At 35.1% G+C, this 23,174-nt stretch overlaps 1 protein-coding gene across 2 annotated transcripts in view; it reads left to right on the top strand.

Moving 5' to 3' along the window:
- Positions 1 to 22,611, top strand: part of LOC111050774 (phosphoinositide 3-kinase regulatory subunit 4) — a 55,484-nt gene extending 32,873 nt beyond the window's left edge. For both annotated transcript variants that reach the window (XM_039425935.1, XM_039425945.1), the window contains 8 exons: positions 785 to 867; positions 3,359 to 3,548; positions 10,656 to 10,871; positions 12,057 to 12,259; positions 14,998 to 15,129; positions 15,874 to 16,031; positions 17,633 to 17,814; positions 19,561 to 22,611. In XM_039425935.1, coding sequence (XP_039281869.1) covers positions 785 to 867; positions 3,359 to 3,548; positions 10,656 to 10,871; positions 12,057 to 12,259; positions 14,998 to 15,129; positions 15,874 to 16,031; positions 17,633 to 17,814; positions 19,561 to 19,795 — 1,399 coding nt within the window. In that variant the 3' untranslated portion in view covers positions 19,796 to 22,611. The remainder of the gene's footprint in view (positions 1 to 784; positions 868 to 3,358; positions 3,549 to 10,655; positions 10,872 to 12,056; positions 12,260 to 14,997; positions 15,130 to 15,873; positions 16,032 to 17,632; positions 17,815 to 19,560) is intronic.
- The last annotated feature ends 563 nt before the right edge of the window (positions 22,612 to 23,174 follow it).

Here is a 23,174-nt window from a genome sequence, read left to right as displayed (position 1 = left end):
CGAGACATGTCATCAGAAACAGTTATTCAAAATCTCAATGACTTATTCACCACATACGGCTATCCTTCATACATACACACTGATAGAGGGACCAGTTTTCTATCAAAATATGTCAAAGATTACTTAATGTCCAAGGGTGTAGCTACCAGTTCCACAACACCTTACAACCCTCAAGGTAATGGACAGGTGGAACGCTACAATGGAATAATTTGGAATACAATCCGTTTAGCCCCACGGTTCAGGAACATGGATACTTCTCACTGGGAAAAGGTACTCTTAGAATCACTAAGCAGCATTCGCTCGCTTCTCTGCACGACCATCAATTGCACACCTCACGAGCGAATGTTCATTCATCCTCGTAATCCCACATCTATGACAATTTTGCCATCCTGGCTAATCAACGCCAATGAGGCATGGATGAAGACCTTTGTAAGACGCAGTAAGCATGATCCTGAAGTTGAAAAGGTAGAAATTATTCATCTGAACCCTCATGTCGCTCAAGTAAGACTTTCTGATGGAAGAGAAGTTTCTGTCAACATTCGTAGATTGGCCCCGGTAGGTTCCACTACTGGGAGGGAAGAATGATATGATAATCATATTATGTCATAAATCAGTTGTTTGAATTATTCTAAATCATCAGAAAGTTTGTTATTTTATCTCAGTTTATTTTAGTCAATAAAAGCCATTATTCTAGCTCTTTAATGGTCTCTATTTATTACAAACCTTTTTATAAGGAAACTTGAACTTTTTTAACTCAAATTAATTTATGTATTTCACTTTCTAGCATCTCCAGCTCGGATAACCATACATCACCTCAACGCAGCATGGAAATCGATTACAGTATGCAGGAGAGATCTTTCATCCAATGTAAGTACTTGAAAAAATATGCATGATGATAAATTAATGTTATTTAAGAAAGAAGGCTGGCGTCCAATAATATTTCTACTTACACTTGAAAAAAACAATAGGTAGTTAGTATATTGTATAGGGTGAGGCTGCGGACTGACAAAGCTCAAAGGGTCTAATCAATACCGGTAGGCAGTAAACAGAAAAAAAATTGTTCAATTTGGATAAAAAAATATTCATCATATTGATTTCTAAATAAGGGTTTCATTGTTGATTTTGAAAATTATATCAGTTAAATGGTGGCCAGTAGCAGCTGATGAAGCTGATACACTTTTAAATTTTCCTATGCATTTTGACACTTTGCAATATTGGTAAGTTCTGAATCTCTTCTCCAATTCTTTCCTTTAGTTTTAACTATGAATAATTATTATCAACATAATTATAATAATAGAAAATATTTGCATCATTAAACATAATACTACTGTATTAATAATTAGGATTCTTGAAGTCCAAAAGAATTAAAACCCTCAACATCAACCTTTTTCAATTAGTCAGAGTCTGAAAGATATCTGTATAATTGTATGTAAATAAATTGTTAAATTATTCATTGATGAAGGAAGTTAACAAATAAAATTTTCGAGAAGAAGAAACGGGCAATTTTCCAGACTTTTATATTTTAATTTTGTCTCATAGATAGTCCAAATATTCAGTTTAGGTCCAATTCCTTATTTACTTTCACTTTACATACTTTACTTTATGTGGCTCTACAGTCCATGATGACCTTTGGCCTCCTCAACATGTCGCCTCCACGTCTCTCTATCTCGTGCTCTCTGCCGCCAGTTTGTCACTCCCAGCACACGTAGATCCCCATCACGACACTAATCCATCTTCTCCTTGGCCTTCCTCTTCTCCTCGTCCCATTCACTATATATTATCATCCATTATTCTAACCGGTACTCTTTCTTCAGCCATTCTCACTACATGACCCAGCCATTCGATTCTTCTTGCTTTTATGGTGCGTATAATATTTTCTTCCCCGATTTTTTCATCTATCTCATAATTATATCTGCCTCTCCATATACCTTCGTCACATATTAGACCCCAAATTCTTCTGAACATCTCTCAAAACATCTCAGTGCTTTTTCATCTTTGCTCAATATCGTCCAAGTTTCAGCTTCATATATTACAACCGGCTTTACCAATGTTTTGTATATTTTTTCTTTTGTTTTACGGGCTATAAGTCTGCACTTAAAAACGTTTTGGTTGGAAAAATAAGCTCGGTTGCCCATCATGATGCGATTGCATATTCCGTGACTGGTTTTATTATCATTGGTCAGTGTTACACCTAAGTATTTGATTTCACCTTCCATCTTTCACGAATCCATATTTACACCAAACAATATTCATCTTGGAATGTGCAAATGCAAATGAAACTCAATTCAATTAAGTTTACCAATTTTGAATTTAGATAGGTTAATTTCGACAAAAAAGAACAGTCGATTTGAAATTTCATGTTATGAAACTTGAAAACATAAACAAAAAACTAAATTTTAAATTAAAATAATAAAATTTCATTTATAAATAAATATTTTACATTGTTAAGCAACAAATATATTGAAACAAAGTATAGCATCAATTATAGATTTTGATTCAATCATTACTATTCACCTGAGCTACTTCAGCTTACTGCATAAAATAATTATATATAATGCTATTTTCATCGAAACACAATACAATGTTTCAAATACTCTTTTGTTGTATCACAACACGAGTGAGGTTTCAACTCTTTAAGGGATGTCATTCGTAAGTGCATTTGTGTTTTATTAGACCTATATAAAACTATCAACACATTTCAATTAGGTATATTAAGGTATTGCCAAATGTCAAAATGTCAAAACCTAACCTCCCTAACCTTTCATTTTACATTTGAAACCTAATTGAACAGAACCTTTTAGGTTTTGTTCATACACTAGACAAAGTGAAATCTCGCAGCAACGATGCACTTCGTCTTCAAGAGCCATTTTCAAGTGTCAAAAGTGTTGAGTTGAAGAGTTGAAACTAGTCGTGTTGTGATAAAATAAAAGGGAACTTGACTCACATTCTATCTTGTTTCAATACATTCAGTAGCCCTAAAATTAAGAGTGAGTGCTATTTCTATTTTAAAGTGGTTCCAATAAGTTTTTTCTTCTCAGCCTTTTCCCACTGAGGTGGGGTCGGCGTTTCGGTTCAGTCGCTTCCAGGAGTCTCGGTCATGGGCTTCGTTTGATGTTAGTCCCTTCTCTACAAGATCTTGGACGATACAATTTTATCACTTCTTCCTAGATCTTCCCATCTTCCTTGTGCCTTCGACATCTAAGTGGTCGATCTTTTTTCCCACATAATCGTCCCCCCTTCTCTCCACATTTCCCTACCACTGCAGTGGTTCCAATAAGTAAAGAGTGGAAAACACAGTTTTATTCTTGTCACAATATCACTTCAGCAAAGATTGTTGAAGTAAAGAGTGTTTGTGCAGACAGATGCGCGCCGTGCAGACTGGAGCTGCGGCAGCTGGTGGAGAGGAAGCAGGAGATGCACGACACGATCGTGCGCAACCGCGAGTGGGCCGAACATGAGGCGTGGACCCCCGCCCTGCCCCCACCCGGTTGGCGGCTGCGCGGCGCTCTAGTCGCGCACCTCCACGAGCACAAGGCCGCCGTCAACAGGTAACAACCGACAAATCAATCGAATACATTAAAAAAGAAAATCGGTTGAAACTAAAATACTGTGAAATTCACTTTGAACTGTCAGCATTTTGTATAAATAACATAAATGCTGATTTCTGATACATTAAAATAAGTCTCTCTATTATCAGTGGGGTGCCCTAACTTTGCCCTCCTAGAATTAAATAAAGACAGCAATTCAATTCAATCAGTCTCTGATAATTTATTTATTTATTTTATTTATTTATTTATTTATTTGAGTATTACAATAGTGCGATAATATCCCTCTAGCTGTAAGCTATTTGAGGGATATATAAAAATAATCCTTTACATACAATAAAAACAATCAATAACAATAATAATATTTCTTAATTACCTGATTATATTTCTTCATTTTTGTAACTGATTGTTCTCTTTTGTCCATTGCACCATAAATTAACTTAACTTAAACCGACTTAACTAGATTAACCGACTTAATTCATACTAGATCAATAATTATGATGTGGTTTGTGCACAATTTAAACCTGGTGTTCATTTATGTGCTAAGGTTGTGTGAGCTTTGGTTGAATGTAAAATTTAACGGGATCAGAAATAGTCAAAAGACAAGTGAAACCATAAAAAGTAGTTTTGTATAAACAAACTTAACGAACATTGGTTTTCAAACAAAATAGTTGAATAATCTTATAATGATTTTGCATTAATAATTGACGAAACGTTACCAACTGATTTACTACTTGATTAAATGCTCTTCTCATCGCTAAAAAATCTGGTGTGGTACACTCACACAACTTTCTTGCTCATTGAACTGTAAGCCCCATTCTTAAACAAGAATAATTTAGGGGAATAACATAATGACGATTGGCGGCAACATATTTGAAACTACGATCAGACTTCTGTCTATGTGTATATATAATTGTTTTCAGTTTACTTTTTCCTTTGTGTAAATTGTGAAATTCGATTATTTTTTTAAAAGTCGTCAAAACAGCTATTCTACAGATGAAGTGACAAATTACAAAATACTACTTGATTCAATACTCATGTATATATGTCAGTACTGTTCTTCTGTATTCAATTTCCAGTTGAATTAAGATTAATGTGGCAAATAATCTATCCTCATTACAATTTAGTATAAAGATAATATTTTAATCATACAAAAGTTCAAAATTTAATGCCTATTCAATTCAAATTCATACACACACATTAATAACATTTAGAATCACAAAGCAAGACAAAATAAAATTCAGCATCACCATAGAATACAACCTTGAAATAATATCACAATCCTAACCGTAATATTTTTTTTTAATTCGAGCTACTCTGAGAATGAAAGTGTTTTATGTGAAAAAAATGAATAAAAACAATGCCCGGTGACAGAGTAAGGAAATTGCCCGCCTGGTTGACCACGTCCTGACTACCTAATCTAATAGGGACCCAAGGTAATAATTATTGTATGTATAAACATTTTGGAATCTCCATTGGTACAAAGAATTTCCATTTCGGATTAGTACTTTAGTAAATATGAATTTAAAAAATCTGGTGTGGTACACTCACACAACTTTCCTTACTCATATTGAACTGTAAGCCTCATTCTTAAACGAGAATAATTTAGAGGAATAACATAATGACGATTGGCGGCGACATATTTGCAACTATACGATAAGACTACTGTATATGTGTATTATAATTGTTTTCAGAGTACTTTTTCCTTTGTGTAAATTGTAAAATTAGAAGATTTTTTAAAAGTCGTTAAAACAGCTGTTCTACAGATGAAATATCTCGACTATGTGTTCTTTTTATGAACTGCTCTACCTACCTACCTCATGCACGAGAAGGAGGTTACAAAGTCAATTTCTGAAGGATGGGGTGGACCCCCCATTAGTTTCCCAGAAAGGAGACTCATGCCAATTGATAGAGCTGATGAATAACTATACAGGGTATGAATTTGAAAAAAATCGGTCAAGTCATTTTTAAGAAAATCGTGAAAAACATGTTTTTTTTAGTAATTATCTGCCATTTTTTTCAAGAATATTACGGAGCTCCTGCAATTTTCCCAGAATTGAGACTCATGTCAGTTTATGAATAGCTGCTATCCATGGTAAGTTATAAATTTGAATAAAATCGTTAGAGCCGTTTTCGAGAAAACCGTGAAAAATATGGTTTTTTAGTGATTATCCGCCATTTTTTTCAAGAATATTACGGAGCTCCTGCAATTTTCCAAGAAATGAGACTCATGTCAGTTTATAGGGCTTATTAATAGCTATCCATGGTATAAATTTGAAGAAAATCGTTAGAGCTGTTTTCGAGAAAACCGTGAAAAACATGGTTTTTTAATAATTATCCGCCATTTTGAATTGAATTTTATTGAATTTCTTATTGTCGGATCCTCATAGTATAAGGACCTTAAGTTTAAAATTTCAAGTCAATCGGTTGATTAGGAATGGAGTTTTCGTGTTCACAGACATACTCAACACCCAAAAATCATGTTTTTGGACTCAGGGGACCTTGAAACGTATAGAAAACTTGTAATTAGGGTACCTTAATTTTTTTGGAAAGCAATACTTTCCTTACCTATGATAATAGGGCAAGGAAAGTAAAAATATGAAATAATTGAAAAAATCATGAGTCAAGTTAGTCGAATTTTTCTGTGAGTGAATTCACCAAGTATCTTTTTTCCATAAAGTGGTGAGTGATATAACAAATCATTTTTGTTATCCCACAATTGCCCTCTGTGGGTTGGGGGAGCTTTGAGTCGATCATCGTACTCAATAATGTGTTAAAAACCAGAATTCACCCACAGCATCCATGCTTGTCGTAGGAGGCGATTAAAATGGACCTCAAGGCAACTCCAGAAGTTGCCTTGCCTTTAAACCCACGGAATCTGCCCCATCAGGTCAGTTTCGGAGGGGCAAAAATATAAACCCAAGAGACCAGAGATGGGTGAAACTCCAGGCACAAATGTGGGTCAAGAGGCTGAGTCGAGAGTGGCCGGGCGCCGGGCTCCCTAGAGGCAGTTTGGCGTCCCCTCTCTCAGCAGAAGGACCTACAAAATGGCCAGGAGTGGAACTCACGTAGGTCTCGAGGACTAATCAGTCTGAAGAGACTGCCAAGTATATCACACTGGATTGCGACAAGGATTGCAACCAGGTGATGGAATGGAATGTTAGTATACAGAAAAACCCCTGGTTCTTGTAAAGGACATAGGTATTGGTTTGCCTAACTAACATATTACTTGGGAACACAATAAGCTTCAGTTGACGTGTGGGGTTCTTTGAACCTTTGGATCCTTGAATCCGTCCCTTCAAAAACAATAAACAATATCCCACAATTAAGTTTTCTAGAAAAATTAATTGTTATTTTTCGCATTCACCTTCTGAATAAGGTAAGAACGAGAATTATGGAACTGAAGAGAATCACAAACGTTCATGATCGTAATTTTTTCCGAGAACACAGTCGATAATATTACCTGTTACCATAAACTACTAATATTCCACATAGGCACGACCTCCCTCCGATCTCACATATCAATAATCTCATATGTGACACCAATAATAAGATCGAATCAATTGCCAGTGAATTCAGTAACGTTGAAATATTGGATATGAATAAATTGGGAAGAAGATTTCACACCCTACATGGGTTACATTTGAACGCAATAGGAAAGAACATTATCGCAGATAGAATCATTGAAACATTTCGAAGAGTCAAACTTTCACACTCATGCCAGCTCTGTAATTCTATAAAAGTTTCTCCATTGGCGAGTCAAAAAACAAAAGACAAATCATGTACCGACCACATAGTATCTAGTCCAGCAACTTTAGTCTCTCGTCCGGTTACTGATGAATTGAACTCATCACTTGGCTATGTAGATGCTTCTAGAAGGTGTGGAGAAAATGTCTCATTGACTGATTTAAACGAATAAATAACGACAAGGCTCAAGAGAGAGCTTCTTTTTCTCAATGTGACATGAATATCTGTCTACTTAATATCAGATCACTTAGAAACAAGCTTGGTCAATTGGAGTCTGTCCTTAACTCGAAACCTGCTGACGTAGTTTGTCTAAATGAGCATTGGCTCTGTAAAGAAGAAGTTGACTATTATGTGCCTGAAAGTTTTGAGCTAGCCAATTTTTATGCAAGGCAATCTCCATATGGTGGTTCATCTATATTTGTGAAAATAGGAATACCATTTAAATGTATTGACATCTCACAATTTTGCCTAGATAGTATTTGCGAGGCATCGGCTGTAAGATTGCCTCAGTCCAACCTGGTTATCCTGTGCATTTATCGTTCACCGGAATCACATTTTAAAGCTTTCGTAGAAAAACTAGAGAATCTTCTTGCGCATCTAAATGGAAAACATCTCAAAAAGAATGATTGGCTTGCTGTAGCTGGTGACCTGAATGTGTATCTTTTAGATGATGAAAGTAGAGAAATTTCAGAGATTCTGGGAGTATTAAGATCATTTAATCTGTACAGTACAAACAAAAGTCCAACCCGCTTTAATGCATGTCTGGACAGCATCCACACGAACATTCCCTCTGACTCTCAACAGGTATCCTTACTGCCGCAAGATATTATTTCCGACCACGCAGGAGTCTGGCTGAAGATTAGAATGAATAAATTAAAGAGAGATGGACCATATAAAAAAAGTCAAGGTACATTTGTAAGACTGATGAACGAGGAAAAAATTAGTAGCTTCAAAGAGTGCTTATCACAAATTAACTGGTCTGGACTATATAGCATAGCGGATGCGAATTTCTCCTCATCAACTCTTGTGGCTGTATTGTCGACGTTATTCAATGAAATATGCCCGCTCATATATAAAAAACCAACAAAACAAAATACCAAGTACATCCCCAGCTCTAATAAATGGTTCAATGCTGAATTAAAAGCCATGCGTGATTATTTACTCCTATTGTATGACAAGTGGAAATTCACTGATGACATAGATGACAAATTGAGATTTTCGAATTATAAGAGAGAATACAATAAACAAATTAAAATCAGGAAAAAATTAGAAAATGATAATTTGATTAAATTGGCTAAAAATAGATGTAGAATGGCTTGGAAGATTGCCAAAAAAGAGTCTGGGACCATCAAACCAAGAAATGAAATTTTAATAGCTCCCGATGATCTCAATGATTATTTTGTCAATGTGTCTCTGACAGTAAAATCTTCTAAATGTAGAACAGCCTTGGAAAATGGAGAAGTGCAACATTCTGACCTATTGGTGAACTTTCATAAGCCTATTCCTACCTCAGGTTTCAAATGGAAATCAGTCAATTGTAAACAGGTCAAGCAGGTTATGGCCAATCTCAGCCTCTCGAAAAGTGAAGATGTTTTTGGTCTCTCTAATTTCACAATAAAAGCAGTTAGTGACAGTCTGATAGATCCAATGACTTTCATAATAAACAAAGTGCTCAAGGACGGTGTTTTTCCTAAATGTTTCAAATACACAAATATCACTCCAATTTTTAAGAAGGGTGACTCGAGCAAACCAGAAAATTTCAGACCTATTGCTATTGTCCCTATTCTTGGAAAAGTTATTGAATCATGTCTTGTCGTGCAATTATATGAATACTTTGTAAATAATGACTTATTGTATGAACATCAACATGGCTTTCGTCCCAACCACAGCACTGTCATGGCTATTGAAAAAATTGTTGATTTTGTCCTCCAAAACTTTGAGAATAAAAACATAGTAGCAGCAGCCTTAATTGATCTCACCAAAGCTTTTGATTGTTTACCCTTTGATATCCTTTATGACAAGCTCTACTTCTATGGAGTGAGAGAGAATGAGCTGAAGCTGATAAAATCATACCTATCTGATCGGAAGCAAAGGGTTGTTATTAATAGTAAATGTTCTGGCTTTAGAGATGTTGTGGCAGGTGTCCCACAAGGTTCTGTTTTGGGCCCTTTTCTTTTTCTTATTTTTATTAATGATCTATATTGTAACATTCCAACGTTATCTGTTTTATATGCTGATGACACGACATTGATATCCTCTGACCAAAATTATGAAAAAGTTAAATCTAAGATGTTGGGAGCCCTTAACTCTGCAAAAATATGGTTTGAATCAAATCATCTAGTCATTAATGAGAGTAAGACTGAATATATATGCTTCTCCCTTAGGGCTCCGCCTGAGGATACTAATGTCAAGAATAATGTCAAACTGTTGGGTTTTACATTGGAGAGAAGATTGGGTTGGGAGCCTCATATCTTGGGTTTGTGCAGGAGACTCTCCAGAGTTGTTTTTCTTCTCAGGAGACTCAAGTTGTCTTTGAATACTGAATCTTTGTTACTCGTGTATCATGGACTTTTCCAATCCCTCATCTCCTATGGAATTCGTCTCTGGGGCAACTCTTGTCATGCAACAAAGGTTTTTATTTGGCAAAAAAAGGCAGTGAGAGTATTGAATAACTTGAGGAACAGAGAGTCTTGCAAGGAAAGTTTCCGAAGTCTGAAAATTCTAACGTTTCCATCTCTCTTTATTCTTCATACCTTAATATATGTTAAAATGAATATAGAATCTTTTCCGCGTCTGGGAGCCAATCATTCTTACTCCACCCGACGTGGCAATGATCTATCACTGCCTCAAATAAGACTCTCCAAGACAAGAGATAGTCATATTTTTCAACAAGCCAGAATTTATAACAATCTTTCTTTAGAAATTAGAGAGCTGCCAATCTATAAATTCAAACAGATTTTAAAAAATAAATTGACAGAGAGTGCCTACTATTCGGTGGATGAATATCTTCAGTGTTCAATATAATCAATGCTCATTATGCAACATGTACCTTTTAATTTTTGGTAAAACTGAATAACTTATTAATTATTATTAATATGAATTGTAGTTTGTTTCTAACTAAGACAAATTGTTATTGTACGATTTCTATTGTCTTGATGCTTAATTTTATATCATAATTTCTCTTTTATTTCACAAGTGTTGTATTATTGTTATTGTTTTTTGACGTGCTCATACAATGTAAAGTTGTTCTGGCAATAAAGAATCTTGAATCTGAATCTTGAATCTGAATCTTGAACTCATGTGAGCTGATTGATTTATTATATATGTACATTGTGAACAAAACTTTGAAATTTGCTTGTGCAGATTATTGGCAGTGCCAGAAACGTCTTTGTTCGTGAGTTGCTCGTCGGATGGCTGCATTCGACTGTGGGACTGTGCCAGAATGGAGGGCAGAAACATCGCCAACCGTTCACGGACCGTCTACAATACTCAATCGGGACCTCTCACCAGTCTAACTCTCTGCCTCAACAACCAGTCTCTGGCTGCAGCCAATGACAATGGCTCGATTTATCTTTGGAAGTAAATTTTTATCAGAATGCTTATTAAAAATCCCCAATTAAAAGAAGAATTTCTTGTTTTTCAATTCAAACTTGTTAAATATCTTCTGGAAATCTTATATTGGAATGTTTATTGAAAATTTCCAGTTGAAAGAGGAATGTCTTGTTTTTCAACACTTGTTTAATATCTTCTGGAAATTTTTTAATCCACCTCTAATTTTTTTTTCTCCTATAGAACTTTACTCAGTACAAGACTAACAACTATTGTTGGGTCACTTTTAAGGGGGCTAGACACGTGGAAGTTCAGCTCCAAGTGGGCTGGAGGCCACCCTGAAGGCCGAGCACTCATGTGGAAATTTGGCTTAATGTTTAGACCACCCTTAAGGCCTAGCTCTCACGTTCATTAGAAACGACACTCATCTGAGGAGTTTTGCCTTACCGCCCATACAAACTCGTCTTGCTAATTGCCACCTGCTGCTACAGCTGTCCTAGTATAGTTTAGTTCTTCCTTCTAACGGAATAATCAATATATTTGCTAATTAATTTGACTTTCAAGAAGTCATTTCATGAGTTGCTTTAAGTAATCTGACAGTTGAAAAATTTTTGCTTGAGGGGAAAGTATATATATATTTAATATGGTTTTATAAGTGGAATCTTCTATTAATGATACAGATATAGATGGATATTAATGAAATCTTTCCGTTAATGTATGGACTTTCATGCCAGATACGAATAACCTTGGAAGCAGAAATCGACTGAAACCTATTTTTACATGAAACTGAATCCAACTGCATTAGAAATAGAATAGCTCTCTTTAAAAATAATTATTCTTTAGACCTTCATTACTAATTATTCCATGATCAATTCAACGTTATTAATTCCGCTTGCTGTACAATTCTAGTTAAATATTACTCAAGAAGTAGATTGTAGGTTATTGATTTATTGTAGTTTCATTGTGGATCATTTGCAATGTCTTTGTAATGCTGATAAACAGTAGTTAGGGTATCTTACAGTCAGTCCTATTCAATTGATTTCCTATTTATCTTTCTCAGATTTTCTCTGAATAGCTGACATCACTGACTTTGACTTTTTAGACATCAGCTTTATATTCTTTGGTTTATGAGTTTCGCATTACATCATCATCGTTTTTTCATTATATTATTGAATTATAGATTTACAAAATGTAATACATCAACTCATGTTTTAGGATCGAATCAAACAGTCATAAAATGTCGGTGCAGAGCACTCGACAGTTGGACATGCAGGAGGAGGGGCCAGCCGTCGACATCTCCTACTTCAACTCTGGCTCCAAGTCGGTGCTGGTCTACGCCACCATGTACGGCAACCTCATTGGCTGGGACCTGCGCAAGCCTGGCGATGCTTTTCGCCTCGACAACGATTTGAGAAAAGGTGCGTTCATAACAATATCATTATTTTTTCTTATCAATTTTCACTATTCAAATATTTTCTTATTGTTTCAATTTCCTGATCCATGACTGAATGTAATCATAGAGAAACAATAGCGTAAGTAGATATCCCATGATATAGGGCGTTTATGTCGCAACTTTTACTGTTATCTCAAGCCTATAGTCCACGAAGTTCTTTCCCGTGAAGCTTTATGACGTTGGTAGTCTCTCATATTGTGCCGTTCATACACTCTTACTCGGTCAAAACAGTAAAAATCGACAATAATCGACAGTAATCGGCTTGAGATAACAGTAAAAGTTGCGACATAAACGCCCTATATCATGGGATATCTACTTACGCTATTGTTTCTCTATGATGTAATGTAATAAGTAAGTACTTTCATTTTTCACTTCATTCACGACGACATGCAGTGATCAATTCTTCACATATTAAAGATTTCTTCAAAATCCTCAAGATTTACTGGGTGCGGCAGGAAGGGTGGATGTTTTTAGAACAGATAGTATTCTGATTTGGGTAGTCGGATTGGGCCAGCTGAAGTGAACATGTGTTCGGTAGATCATACCATTTTTTCTAGTCATTGTTTAATCGGCATCATGGATTCGTGGAATGTGCAACATCGTGTGTTTACTTACGACAGTTTTGTGCGTAATAATGAGAGTATCATTACAGTTCAGCGCGAGTTTCGTCGTCATTTCAATCTTGCGAGAAATGAAAATGTACCCACTCGTAACACCATTTTACGTTGGGTAAAATAATTTCGTTCAGTAGGAACAGTAATGAATAAACGACCACCAGGGGCTCATCGCACTGTACGCACTCCACAAAATGTGGAAAGAGTTCGGCAAGCCATACTCCGTAGTCCTAATCGATCTGCTAGGAGACATTCTTCTGAACTGAACATCAGTGATCGGTCAGTAAGGCGTATTTTACATAAAGATCTAGGATTTCATCCCTATAAAATGGCCATGGTTCAGCAATTGAATCCTGGCGATTATGTAAAGCGGCTGAATTTTGCTCGAGAAATGAAGGCCATATTTGACCAAAATGAAAACATCATTTTGTTTACGACAGATGAAGCACATTTTCATTTGAATGGTACCGTTAATCAGCAGAACTATCGTTATTGGTCAGATGAAAATCCAAAATTAATGCATGAGAGACCATTACACAGTCCCAAGGTGACAGTTTGGTGTGCTGTGAGCAGTATATTTGTTATTGGTCCATACTTTTTTGAAGACGACAACGGGACCACTGTAACTGTAACCTCAGAACGTTATAGACAGATGTTCACTGAATTCTTCCTTCCTGAATTAAGAAGGAAACGTATTCCTATCCGGCAAATTTGGTTTCAGCAGGACGGGGCGACAGCTCACACAGCAAGAAATTCAATGGAAGCAATTTGGGCTGTTTTTCGTGGTCGCATCATTTCTCGGTTTGGTGACATTGATTGGCCTCCTCGTTCTCCAGACCTGTCCATGTGCGACTACTTCTTGTGGGGTTTCCTGAAGTCACGTGTTTACCAGCATAAACCACGTACACTTCACGAACTAAAGGGAGCAATTCGTGAGGAAGTCGAACAATTGGCAGGGCAATGTTAGAAAGAGTACAATCCAACTTCCGAGAGCGGCTTGTAAAGTGCATTGCTGAAAACGGCCGTCACCTGTCAGATATTGTTTTCAAACATTAATTTTCTAAAATTGTAAAATAATGTGAATATTGTTCTGTAAATAAATGTTTTTTTTATGCATAGGTAACGACATATTACTTTTTTGAAAACCGTTCATCCTTTCTGCCGCACCTTGTATAACATAAGATACATAGGTACACTTATAAGTATTTTTCATACATATAAAAATAATTATGTTTTTATTGAATGATCCATATTATTTCATTCAACGATTTTATAGAAAAATGCGCTTTCTAGTTTAATTGCACTCATTCTCAACAGTGATGATTAATACACTCTATTGTTATCACATAAGCTGTTTTTCATTATTAGTTTTTTCCTTTTGATTTTTGATTGAAATAAAGCCATGGATTCATTCAGTCCAGATATTATGAACATCTGAAGACGTTCGCATTTTTAATACAGTAGCACTTACGGAATAGATTAGATAATAATCAGGAGAGAATTCATGCATCCATGGATTGCACAATTTCAACAAAAAATTAAACATTTTTCAAAACTTGCAAGATGTTGTAATTACTGAGATATTATTCCATATTTCTTGGCACGAGTAATTGATGCTATTGCTAAGTGGTCAGATGTTTGAGATATTTGTCACTTCGTAGGATTTGGGCATCATTATGTTTCAAAAATTTTATTTTTTACACGTCAATTTGTTGATTTATTACTAGTACAATTGACAAGACAATCAATATATTGTTAATTCATTAAGAACCTACAAACATTGCAGTGAAATAATTTTACTGGCCATATAATTTGAGACGAAGGAACAATAGCTCTTTTTCAAACGGTGGGGGAGTGTGAAGGGAATCCCCTTCATGGCTACCATGTCATTAACATTCGTTGCCTGGCAACCCTTCACAAGTGAAATAATTATATGACCTTTTTTCAATAAAAACATTATAATTATTATACAATAATGGCTACAATTATTGGAAGTTGACTGACCTTTTGCAGTAATTCAGAATAGTAAAATGGAAATAATAGTTTATCCAGTTGATAATAAACAAATGAACTTGAACGTGTTTGGCAGGTGTGATAACAACGATGTGCATGGACTCGCGGCAGTGCTGTTTGACAGTGGGCACGAGTAGTGGCTGTCATATCTGCTGGGATCTCCGCTTCCAATTGCCAGTCAGGAAATTTGGCCACCCTTCAGATAGATGTAAGTTTACACCGCTCAAACCCAACCTACTTCTTGAATCCATGTACTCCAAATATGAATTCTTGTCACTAATATTGACTCTTGATAATATATCTGCCTCATACTTAATCCAATTCATACTCCTTCTTTTAATTTTCTCTTTTTCTATTAATCATATTTACTCTTTTAATTTTTTCAATTTCAATAGGGTCCCGAGTGATCCATTTTCATTTTGTAACATGTTATTTCAACTAGTCATCCAATATGTTCGTGTTTTCAATATTATTGATACTCATGTAATAGAACTTTCTCAATCCTGTCATTCGTTTAATTCTCTTTCTGTTTAAATTGGAAGTTTCTCTCAAACTATTACTGGTAATCATTTTTGCTTCTATGCAGTGAAATTTCATCAGCCAAGTATTTTTGCTTAGTGTCAATAACTAATTATCCTGACCTATTATCGTCTTAATCATCACTCAAATAAATTTCTTAGTGGTGAACGCCATGAATAATTATATTTAATTTCAGTAAGCTTTCTGTTGTCAATATTTGCCCATTTATCAATGAATAAATTAGACTTCAAATATTGTAATAGACCATATATTTGTGGTGATATTATCTAGTAAAATATACTTCTTTGTGTTATAAATTTGTATTTTCTTTTTAATTTTCAAACTTTAGTTTATATTTCAAAATTGTAATTTCTATTTTGAAAAAGCTTTTCAAATTCTTCAATTGTAAATTTGAATTAACGTTGGTATATAGCCCCTCGGGTGAGGCGACTGGTGCGTCACCCAACGGAGTCGTCTTGGCTGATCTCATCGGTGCAGGGTCACAACGAGATATCCATGTGGAACATTGAGAGCTGCACCAGGCAGACTGTGTTGTGGGCCAGCAGTGCTCCGCCTCTCTCCAATGCACAGGTATGTTATCAAACATTTTTCAACATTCAACATTCTCCATTGTCAGACATTTCACAATATATAAGTACGTCATTAAACTTAAAAAGACAATGTACACTATTGCGTAGATACATCAAGATTAGCAGCATCTGTTTGGAAACTCAAATTAGATACCCATTCATTGAATAATAAGCCATCTCAATCAATTAATTCTTCACACCTTTCTTGAAATTCGGTTGTAACAGCTCATTAACAGCTAAGGAAAGGCTGTTGTAAATTTTCATTTGCTAGAAGATGTGTCTTTCCCTTGTTTTAGAGTCATATTTGTGGGATTGAAATGTCATTTGCCGGGTTGTCTAGTCATGATTGTTTCTCCGATAAACGAGAAGGACTCCATATTCGTTTTAACATTTATTAAGCTATTCATTATGGAAATTGAAGGAAACGTCAATATCCCAGTCTTTGAAAGCTGTCCTTGCATGACTCTCTGTCTACAAAGATAAGTAGTCACTGCTTTGTGACTAGACCCTGTGCTAAGTCTAGCATAGGAAATTATACACTTTATTTGCTATTATTGTTGTTGGAATTAATTGAATTTTCTCCTTACAAATATGCTTTCCAATAAAAGTTCCAATTACAATTTTGTATTTAGAATAAAATTTGCGGATAAGCAATATTTATCTATCTTCAATTAACAAAATTCAATCTCAAACAGTGAGTCCTTCCATGATAAACTATTATTGTGACTCCCCATTTTCATATAGGGAAAAAGTTAGAGCCAGAAATATAAATATAGTTATTTGATTATTATTGAATTTAATCTTGATTTTAAATTTGCTCGTTTAAAACTGCTTATATTTTCAATATCCTTGAATTAGCAACCTAGTTTTTGTGACTTAGAAGTACTGCAAGTAATTCAGTTATTCTAAAATTTAAAGATAAAGAGTTATTGGTCATTATAGTTTGACTGATAAATATTAAAATGTAGATTCCGTCTTCTTCATACTGCAGTTCTGGCAATACTAAAACAATAATGTTATTTTCGGAAGCGAAACTATGGTCATATAGCTTAATAACTTCTATTGTGAATTGTAAAAATGCCAGACCAAGCTGACATTCAAGACTGCCTGCACAAGCTACGCGCTGGCTGGCTGGCTGGCTGGCTTTCACCTCCACACCAGTGCTTCCTCTAAGAGGCGCCCATGAGACTCATCACCATGGAATCGTTGATCTTTTGCCACCACAAAAAGGCCCCGGGTCACAGATTTCCGTGATTGACTTGATTTGAGTACTCAGCAGCTTGAATCGCTGCTTGTTGGATCGCGAATCGTTGGATATACAAATATATATATATATTTTTTTGAATTATGCCCCTTAGGGCCGTCTGCACAGTATCAGTTTAAACTAAATTTAATTTTATACTGGATTAAATGCATATCAAGTCTCGTTCGTTATAGTGTGGTTCATTTCCAGTTTAAGCCACCAGCTGATTGAATTCAGTTTAAGCTTTGACTGTGCAAACGGTCCTTAAGTTTAGAAAGTTTTTCTTGTCAAGTAGCCAAAAGTGTTTAAACATTTTTGTGAATTATATTTGTAATGTCTTCGTCTTGTAATTGTTGCAGTCTCAAATGGATTCACAGAGCATGTGCTCTCTATATGCAGCCACTGTTGATCAGACGCCCTTCCTGCTATCCGGAGGCACGGATCATAGAATTCGATACTGGAATTTGGATTCTCTGAGTGAGTCGTACATGGCTGTAAGAGCGGGCAGCGACGCTCCCGGACAAACATCTTTCTCCTACAGGTCAGGTCAATCTATTACTAAAACTTTTGTCATTTCTATCAAGTTTGCATTATCCATTTTCTAAATTTCTCAAATTAAAATCTCAAATCTATTATATAATAGAGGAAAGAATTAGCTTATACACGTACGGGATAGAAAATTCACGAAAGGCGCATCATCACGTCTGAACTACTCTACTGATTAACTTGAAATTTTGCATATAGATTCCCAATTTACTGAAGATGGTTATAGGCGGCCTATATCTAATTCTTCAATATTTCAGTAGGTCAAGTTTTCAATTAGATCCTTGCGGAGCACCGGTTACCTGCTAAAAATAACAAGAAAATTAATAATTCGCGATTCAAAGGACTCATGATCTAGGAAAAGACAATTACAGTGAATATTATTTGTTGTGGATCATACCTTACATTACCAGTTCTTGTAGTTTTTCTGTAGACTAGACTATTGCACATCATCACTCATAACAATAGCCACCCTGACCGATATACTTGATCATTATTCTTAAATACTGCTAGTGTTATGAGATAACGAATCTACATAATCTGCTTTTCCATTTAATGACTAATGTATTTTTTTTTCAAATAATCATAGGTACTAGTAGTTCGGAGAACAGTAGAACTCGCTACACCCACTAACATCACTACTCACACACGCCCGCATATTCACACACTAACACACATGCAAATTTGATTTGAAGTATGGTGATAATAAAATTATAATTATGCAATATAGGATCGGTGGAGGACGCTGAGCAATAGAAGTTCTTTACACTTTTGAGCTAATATGCACGGTTAAAGATATAATAAATCTGAAACTTGAAATTTGGAACTTTTCCAAAAATTAAAAACATGTAATACATGAAATGATACCGCTTTGAAGCGCTGAGAAAATGAGCACAATTCGAACCTGATCCGATGAAGTATTGAAAAGTTATAGGTATCTTAGGTAAAGTTATAGGATCTTTGGGATAAAATATCCGAATAAAGGGCCGCCATCTTGAAATGAGGATGAATTAAAAAATTTTAAATACATACGTTTTGTGCCTTGTTTCGTAGTACTCATTTCATAGTAAATTTTATCCAAATCGGTCCATAAATGTGACTGTAACGGCGGTACAAACAAACAAACCGACAAACGCCGATTGACTTGAAACATAGATTCGCTTCGCTCATTCAATTAAATCTCAAATCTATCTGTGAGTGCATAAATGTAATTGTTTCTTTCTCCTCGATGTTTATAATAAGTGAAATATAAGTTTTAGTTTCTTTGGTCTGCGCACAGGCATTACCCTATGCAAACCATTTTTGTATTTAATTACTTGTGCCATACTCATTGCTATCAACCAGTAAAAATTTTCTTTTTTTACATTTAACATAGTTCTTGATTGAAAAATATATTCCGTTACTTTTACACTGAGTGAATTGTTTTAAAAATATTCCTTTCCAAATGTATAATATCTAATACTATCTTTAAAGTTAGTATTATAATTATCACACTAATAAATAAATTATTTATTCTCAATCATGGCGAAAAAGACTAAAATAAGTGGAAATGATGGTTGATTCTTATGTATTTTCATATTTATTCATGTATATCTGTCTGTCTGACAATAATGGGATTTAAATAAAAGACACGCTAATCGTAGGGCCAATCATAGATCACAGGACCAGTTTACAGTGGCCGCCTTACAAAAAAATTAACTATTATTAACCGTACAAGTGTTTTAGAAAATGTGTTTTGCAACAGGTCACGACTGGTGGATGGGACCAACGTAGTGCAGGAGGTGCAGACTCGTGCTGGGGGTGGTCGGGGAGGCGTAGGAAGTGGCGGCGTAGGAGGGGGAGAGGAGAAGGGGAAGGCAGGACCGGATCTGCCACCCGCGGGCCACCACGACGCAGTCACCGACATCGCTCTCTGTCACGCGTCACAGTGCTTCATGCTGTCCGGCTCCCGTGACGGCGTCATCAAAGTGTGGAAGTAGAGCCGAGTCAACCTCACTACAGCACCGAGCAGTGTGCAGTGTTGGTGGTTCCAGCCCAATCATGCCAACGTCGTCAAAGAGACGAACACATCTTCTATTGTGCAAGTGGAGCTCAATTACGATATCAGCACTATCCTGTGTTGAAATAATGTAAATTAGTGTATTCATGTTGATGGTTGATGGAGCTTATACAATCATCTTAGCATAGAGGTTCATCGTCACATCTTTGTTGATTTGGAAGTAGAGCACAATTACTACTAGTATGACTTGTGCAATTTTGTGATGGTACTTCCAAAATCAACTCATAGGATGAGTGCTCATAGTGAACAACCTGGTTCGCACTATGTTGGAATGCAATGCCTCCATGTTAATGGTATACACCAAATGAATTTAACTACGTAGTGCTACAAATCTTCGATGATGTGTGGGTCATCGACTAAGGAAAACCTGTTTCACTTTTTAAGACATTGCTCATCTAGTCAATACGCTTCATCAATCTATCACTTGTAAACTGATAAGATTGTTGAATACGAGCATGTTTTGTAAAGTATGTTCTATCCGCGATGGCCGTTAAAAACGTTTTCATTATTTCATTAAATGTTAGAAGTTGATTTATCGTGGTAATTGGACTTCTTCCTAAATGAAACATTTATATTGTCATAAAACTATGTAGGAAATTATGATTATAATTGAATTTAAAACAAAAAAATTCTGGGGAATATCGCAAAATAAGAAATTAGATCAATTCTCAAATGTCTCAATTCTAATGAAAATTCTGTTACCTAAGTTGCGGCTGGAAATTTCAGAACAATTCTTCTTGAATTCTAGTTCATGAAGCGCAGTTTGAAATTGAATTTGAGAGGAATAAGTTTTATTATTAGTAACATCAAAACTCATTTTGGAAAGGTGCAGAAACTTTTTTGTTTCTTTCTTGAAAGTAGTTTTCCTGAGGATAATGTCCACATAAGCTTACATGCGTGGGTAAGGTTAAGGGAGAGATGGTAATAAATGAATGAATCTTAATTTATTATAGGTGAAATATTGATTGAGTATGTCTCCGTAGTCATCCACCCAACCACCGAACAAAGTACCGTAAACTTGTGATGCCAAACTTTCTATATTGATTGTTGTACAACGTTTAAAAAATAATCTTCATCTTGGATCTACAGAAATTTAATTCTAGTAATCTGTATCACAATCAGCATTAGAAGAGCTCTTTTCGAGTTGAACGAAGAGACGCTGTGAACACAACGAATTGTATCACAATTCCTTTTTCAACAATGTTTTTCACAATAGAAGAAACAACTTTTATGAAACTGTACATTTTATTGTAATGGAAAAATTAATAAGACATGGATTTATAACTTTGTTAGAAACTGGCCCCTCACACTTGATTTCGTCTCATTCAATTTCATCTCTGAGCACATCCTTCTTTACCCTCGCATTCAAGTCTAGGAATAAAGTGGGCATCAAATTAAGGGAAAATATAAAACTTTCGAACATCCAACTCAGAATGACTTATGCTTGCCAAACCTTAAATTTTTGTTACAGTACCAAAATCTTCTAAAAAATGAAAATGATCCAATATGCTATTTATTTTACCTCATTTTAATTATATTTTTTATATCTATATTTCTTCTAAATATAATAATATTATTGAAATATTCTTTCCCATCTTCAATGTATAATATTGCACAGTTACTATTATACAGAACTGTATCCGTTTAGTAGAATTTTATATCCGTTTAGAGAATGTATGTTAATTTTTTATAATCTCCCAGTAAGTGCCTGAAAAATAATATGTCAAATGAAAACATGTTATCTACAAATTTATACTACTAGAAAATTTTATGGTGTTGTGTTTGTTATGTTTAAACATTAAGTGATAGATAAATGGTCATTTCATGTGTATATCTATGTATGAAAATGATTCAGTTTGTTGGCTGTGAAACTTGATAGAATGAGACGTTATTCACTACACAATTTAAAGTTTGACCTGTCATGTGTGAGCATAATTGTAAAATATCTATTAATAATGTATAAGTTTTATATCTTTGCATGTATCCTATCCATAAGCATGTACGGTATTAATATAAGGAGGTATGAGGTCATGTTCATGAACTCCATGTAAAACTTGTGCCTGAGACGAAATAATCTTGGGAGTATGGTCAGAGGTATCAGCTATGAGATCAATTAATAAATTTATTTATAATCGTCACTAATGTTCGGATTCGAGTCCGTGGATGAGCAAAAACGAAACAATGAAATCGATCTTATATCCTGAAAAAGTTTGTTTGACGGGTTCAGAACAAACTCTGACTATACTGGGGGCTAAATTTCCTTCTGTTCAAGTATTAATTTTATCATCCTTGCCTAATTCATTTGATATGAATGGAACTCAAGTTCTACCAGTAACGTACTCCACAGGTTGCAAAAGGTTCAGAATAAATTTATACTGCCAACGCTAAAGAATTGGGAGTATGGATGAAAATAAGAAGAACATTATTTACAGTACAAGATTTATAGGATCGATAAGGACATGTTTCTAAGAACTTGTTTCTTAATGTAATCCTTATAATAAGTAAATAATTTTGGAAGTATACATTTTACATAGGATTTTAGTCATTGCGATCTGACATCTCTTAAGACTGTTTCGTCTCATCGGTTACTCCTGAAGAAGGTTTATTATTCGTACACCTTACAGGTAGGCTACAATATTGTACTTATCTGTATAATCAAATTATTGTATATCATTCCTCTGGTTTATTCTCATGTTATAGATACGTATCGTATTATATACCATATTTTATCGTCAATCTATGCTGCTTCTTATACCTGCTGTCCTCCCAATCATTATTTTTATGAATCTTCAAATAAATCTCAAAGCTCTGAAAATGCAAAGAAATTTGGATCGATATTATACCTGCCCATTGAGATACATCATTGAATGGAGCAGCGACAGTGGATTTGTGACATATTTTCAGTTATTCCGTATTGAATTATGTCAGGCTATAAAACTTTCACCTTTCATCCTATAAAACTAGATAGAACAAAAATCGTCTTAATAATATTGTAATTCTTGAATGGATAGCAGCTTTTCCTAAGGCTTATAGCTGCGATGATGACGCGTCTCTACATCAGTACCTTGTTATGAATATATTAAGGGTAACCGCATAGTAAGGAGGTAGAGGTCGGAGTCAAGATAGAGATACCTTAATCATAGAATAAAACTAATTTTCCTTTTAAAAATAATTTTCTCTGCCTTAATGTAATACAAATACTTTGTGTCAAGGGCACCCGCATGGTGAGGTGAATGTTTACTACTGTTAAATCCGCCATCTTGTTAGGAAGCGCCGCATTGTAATAGTATTGATGGTAG

This window comes from Nilaparvata lugens, chromosome 1 (assembly GCF_014356525.2).
Source record: "Nilaparvata lugens isolate BPH chromosome 1, ASM1435652v1, whole genome shotgun sequence".
Taxonomy (NCBI): Eukaryota; Metazoa; Arthropoda; class Insecta; order Hemiptera; family Delphacidae; genus Nilaparvata; species Nilaparvata lugens.
The sequence above is the reverse complement of the archived record's forward strand: the minus strand, read 5'-3'. Positions and strand labels throughout refer to the sequence as shown.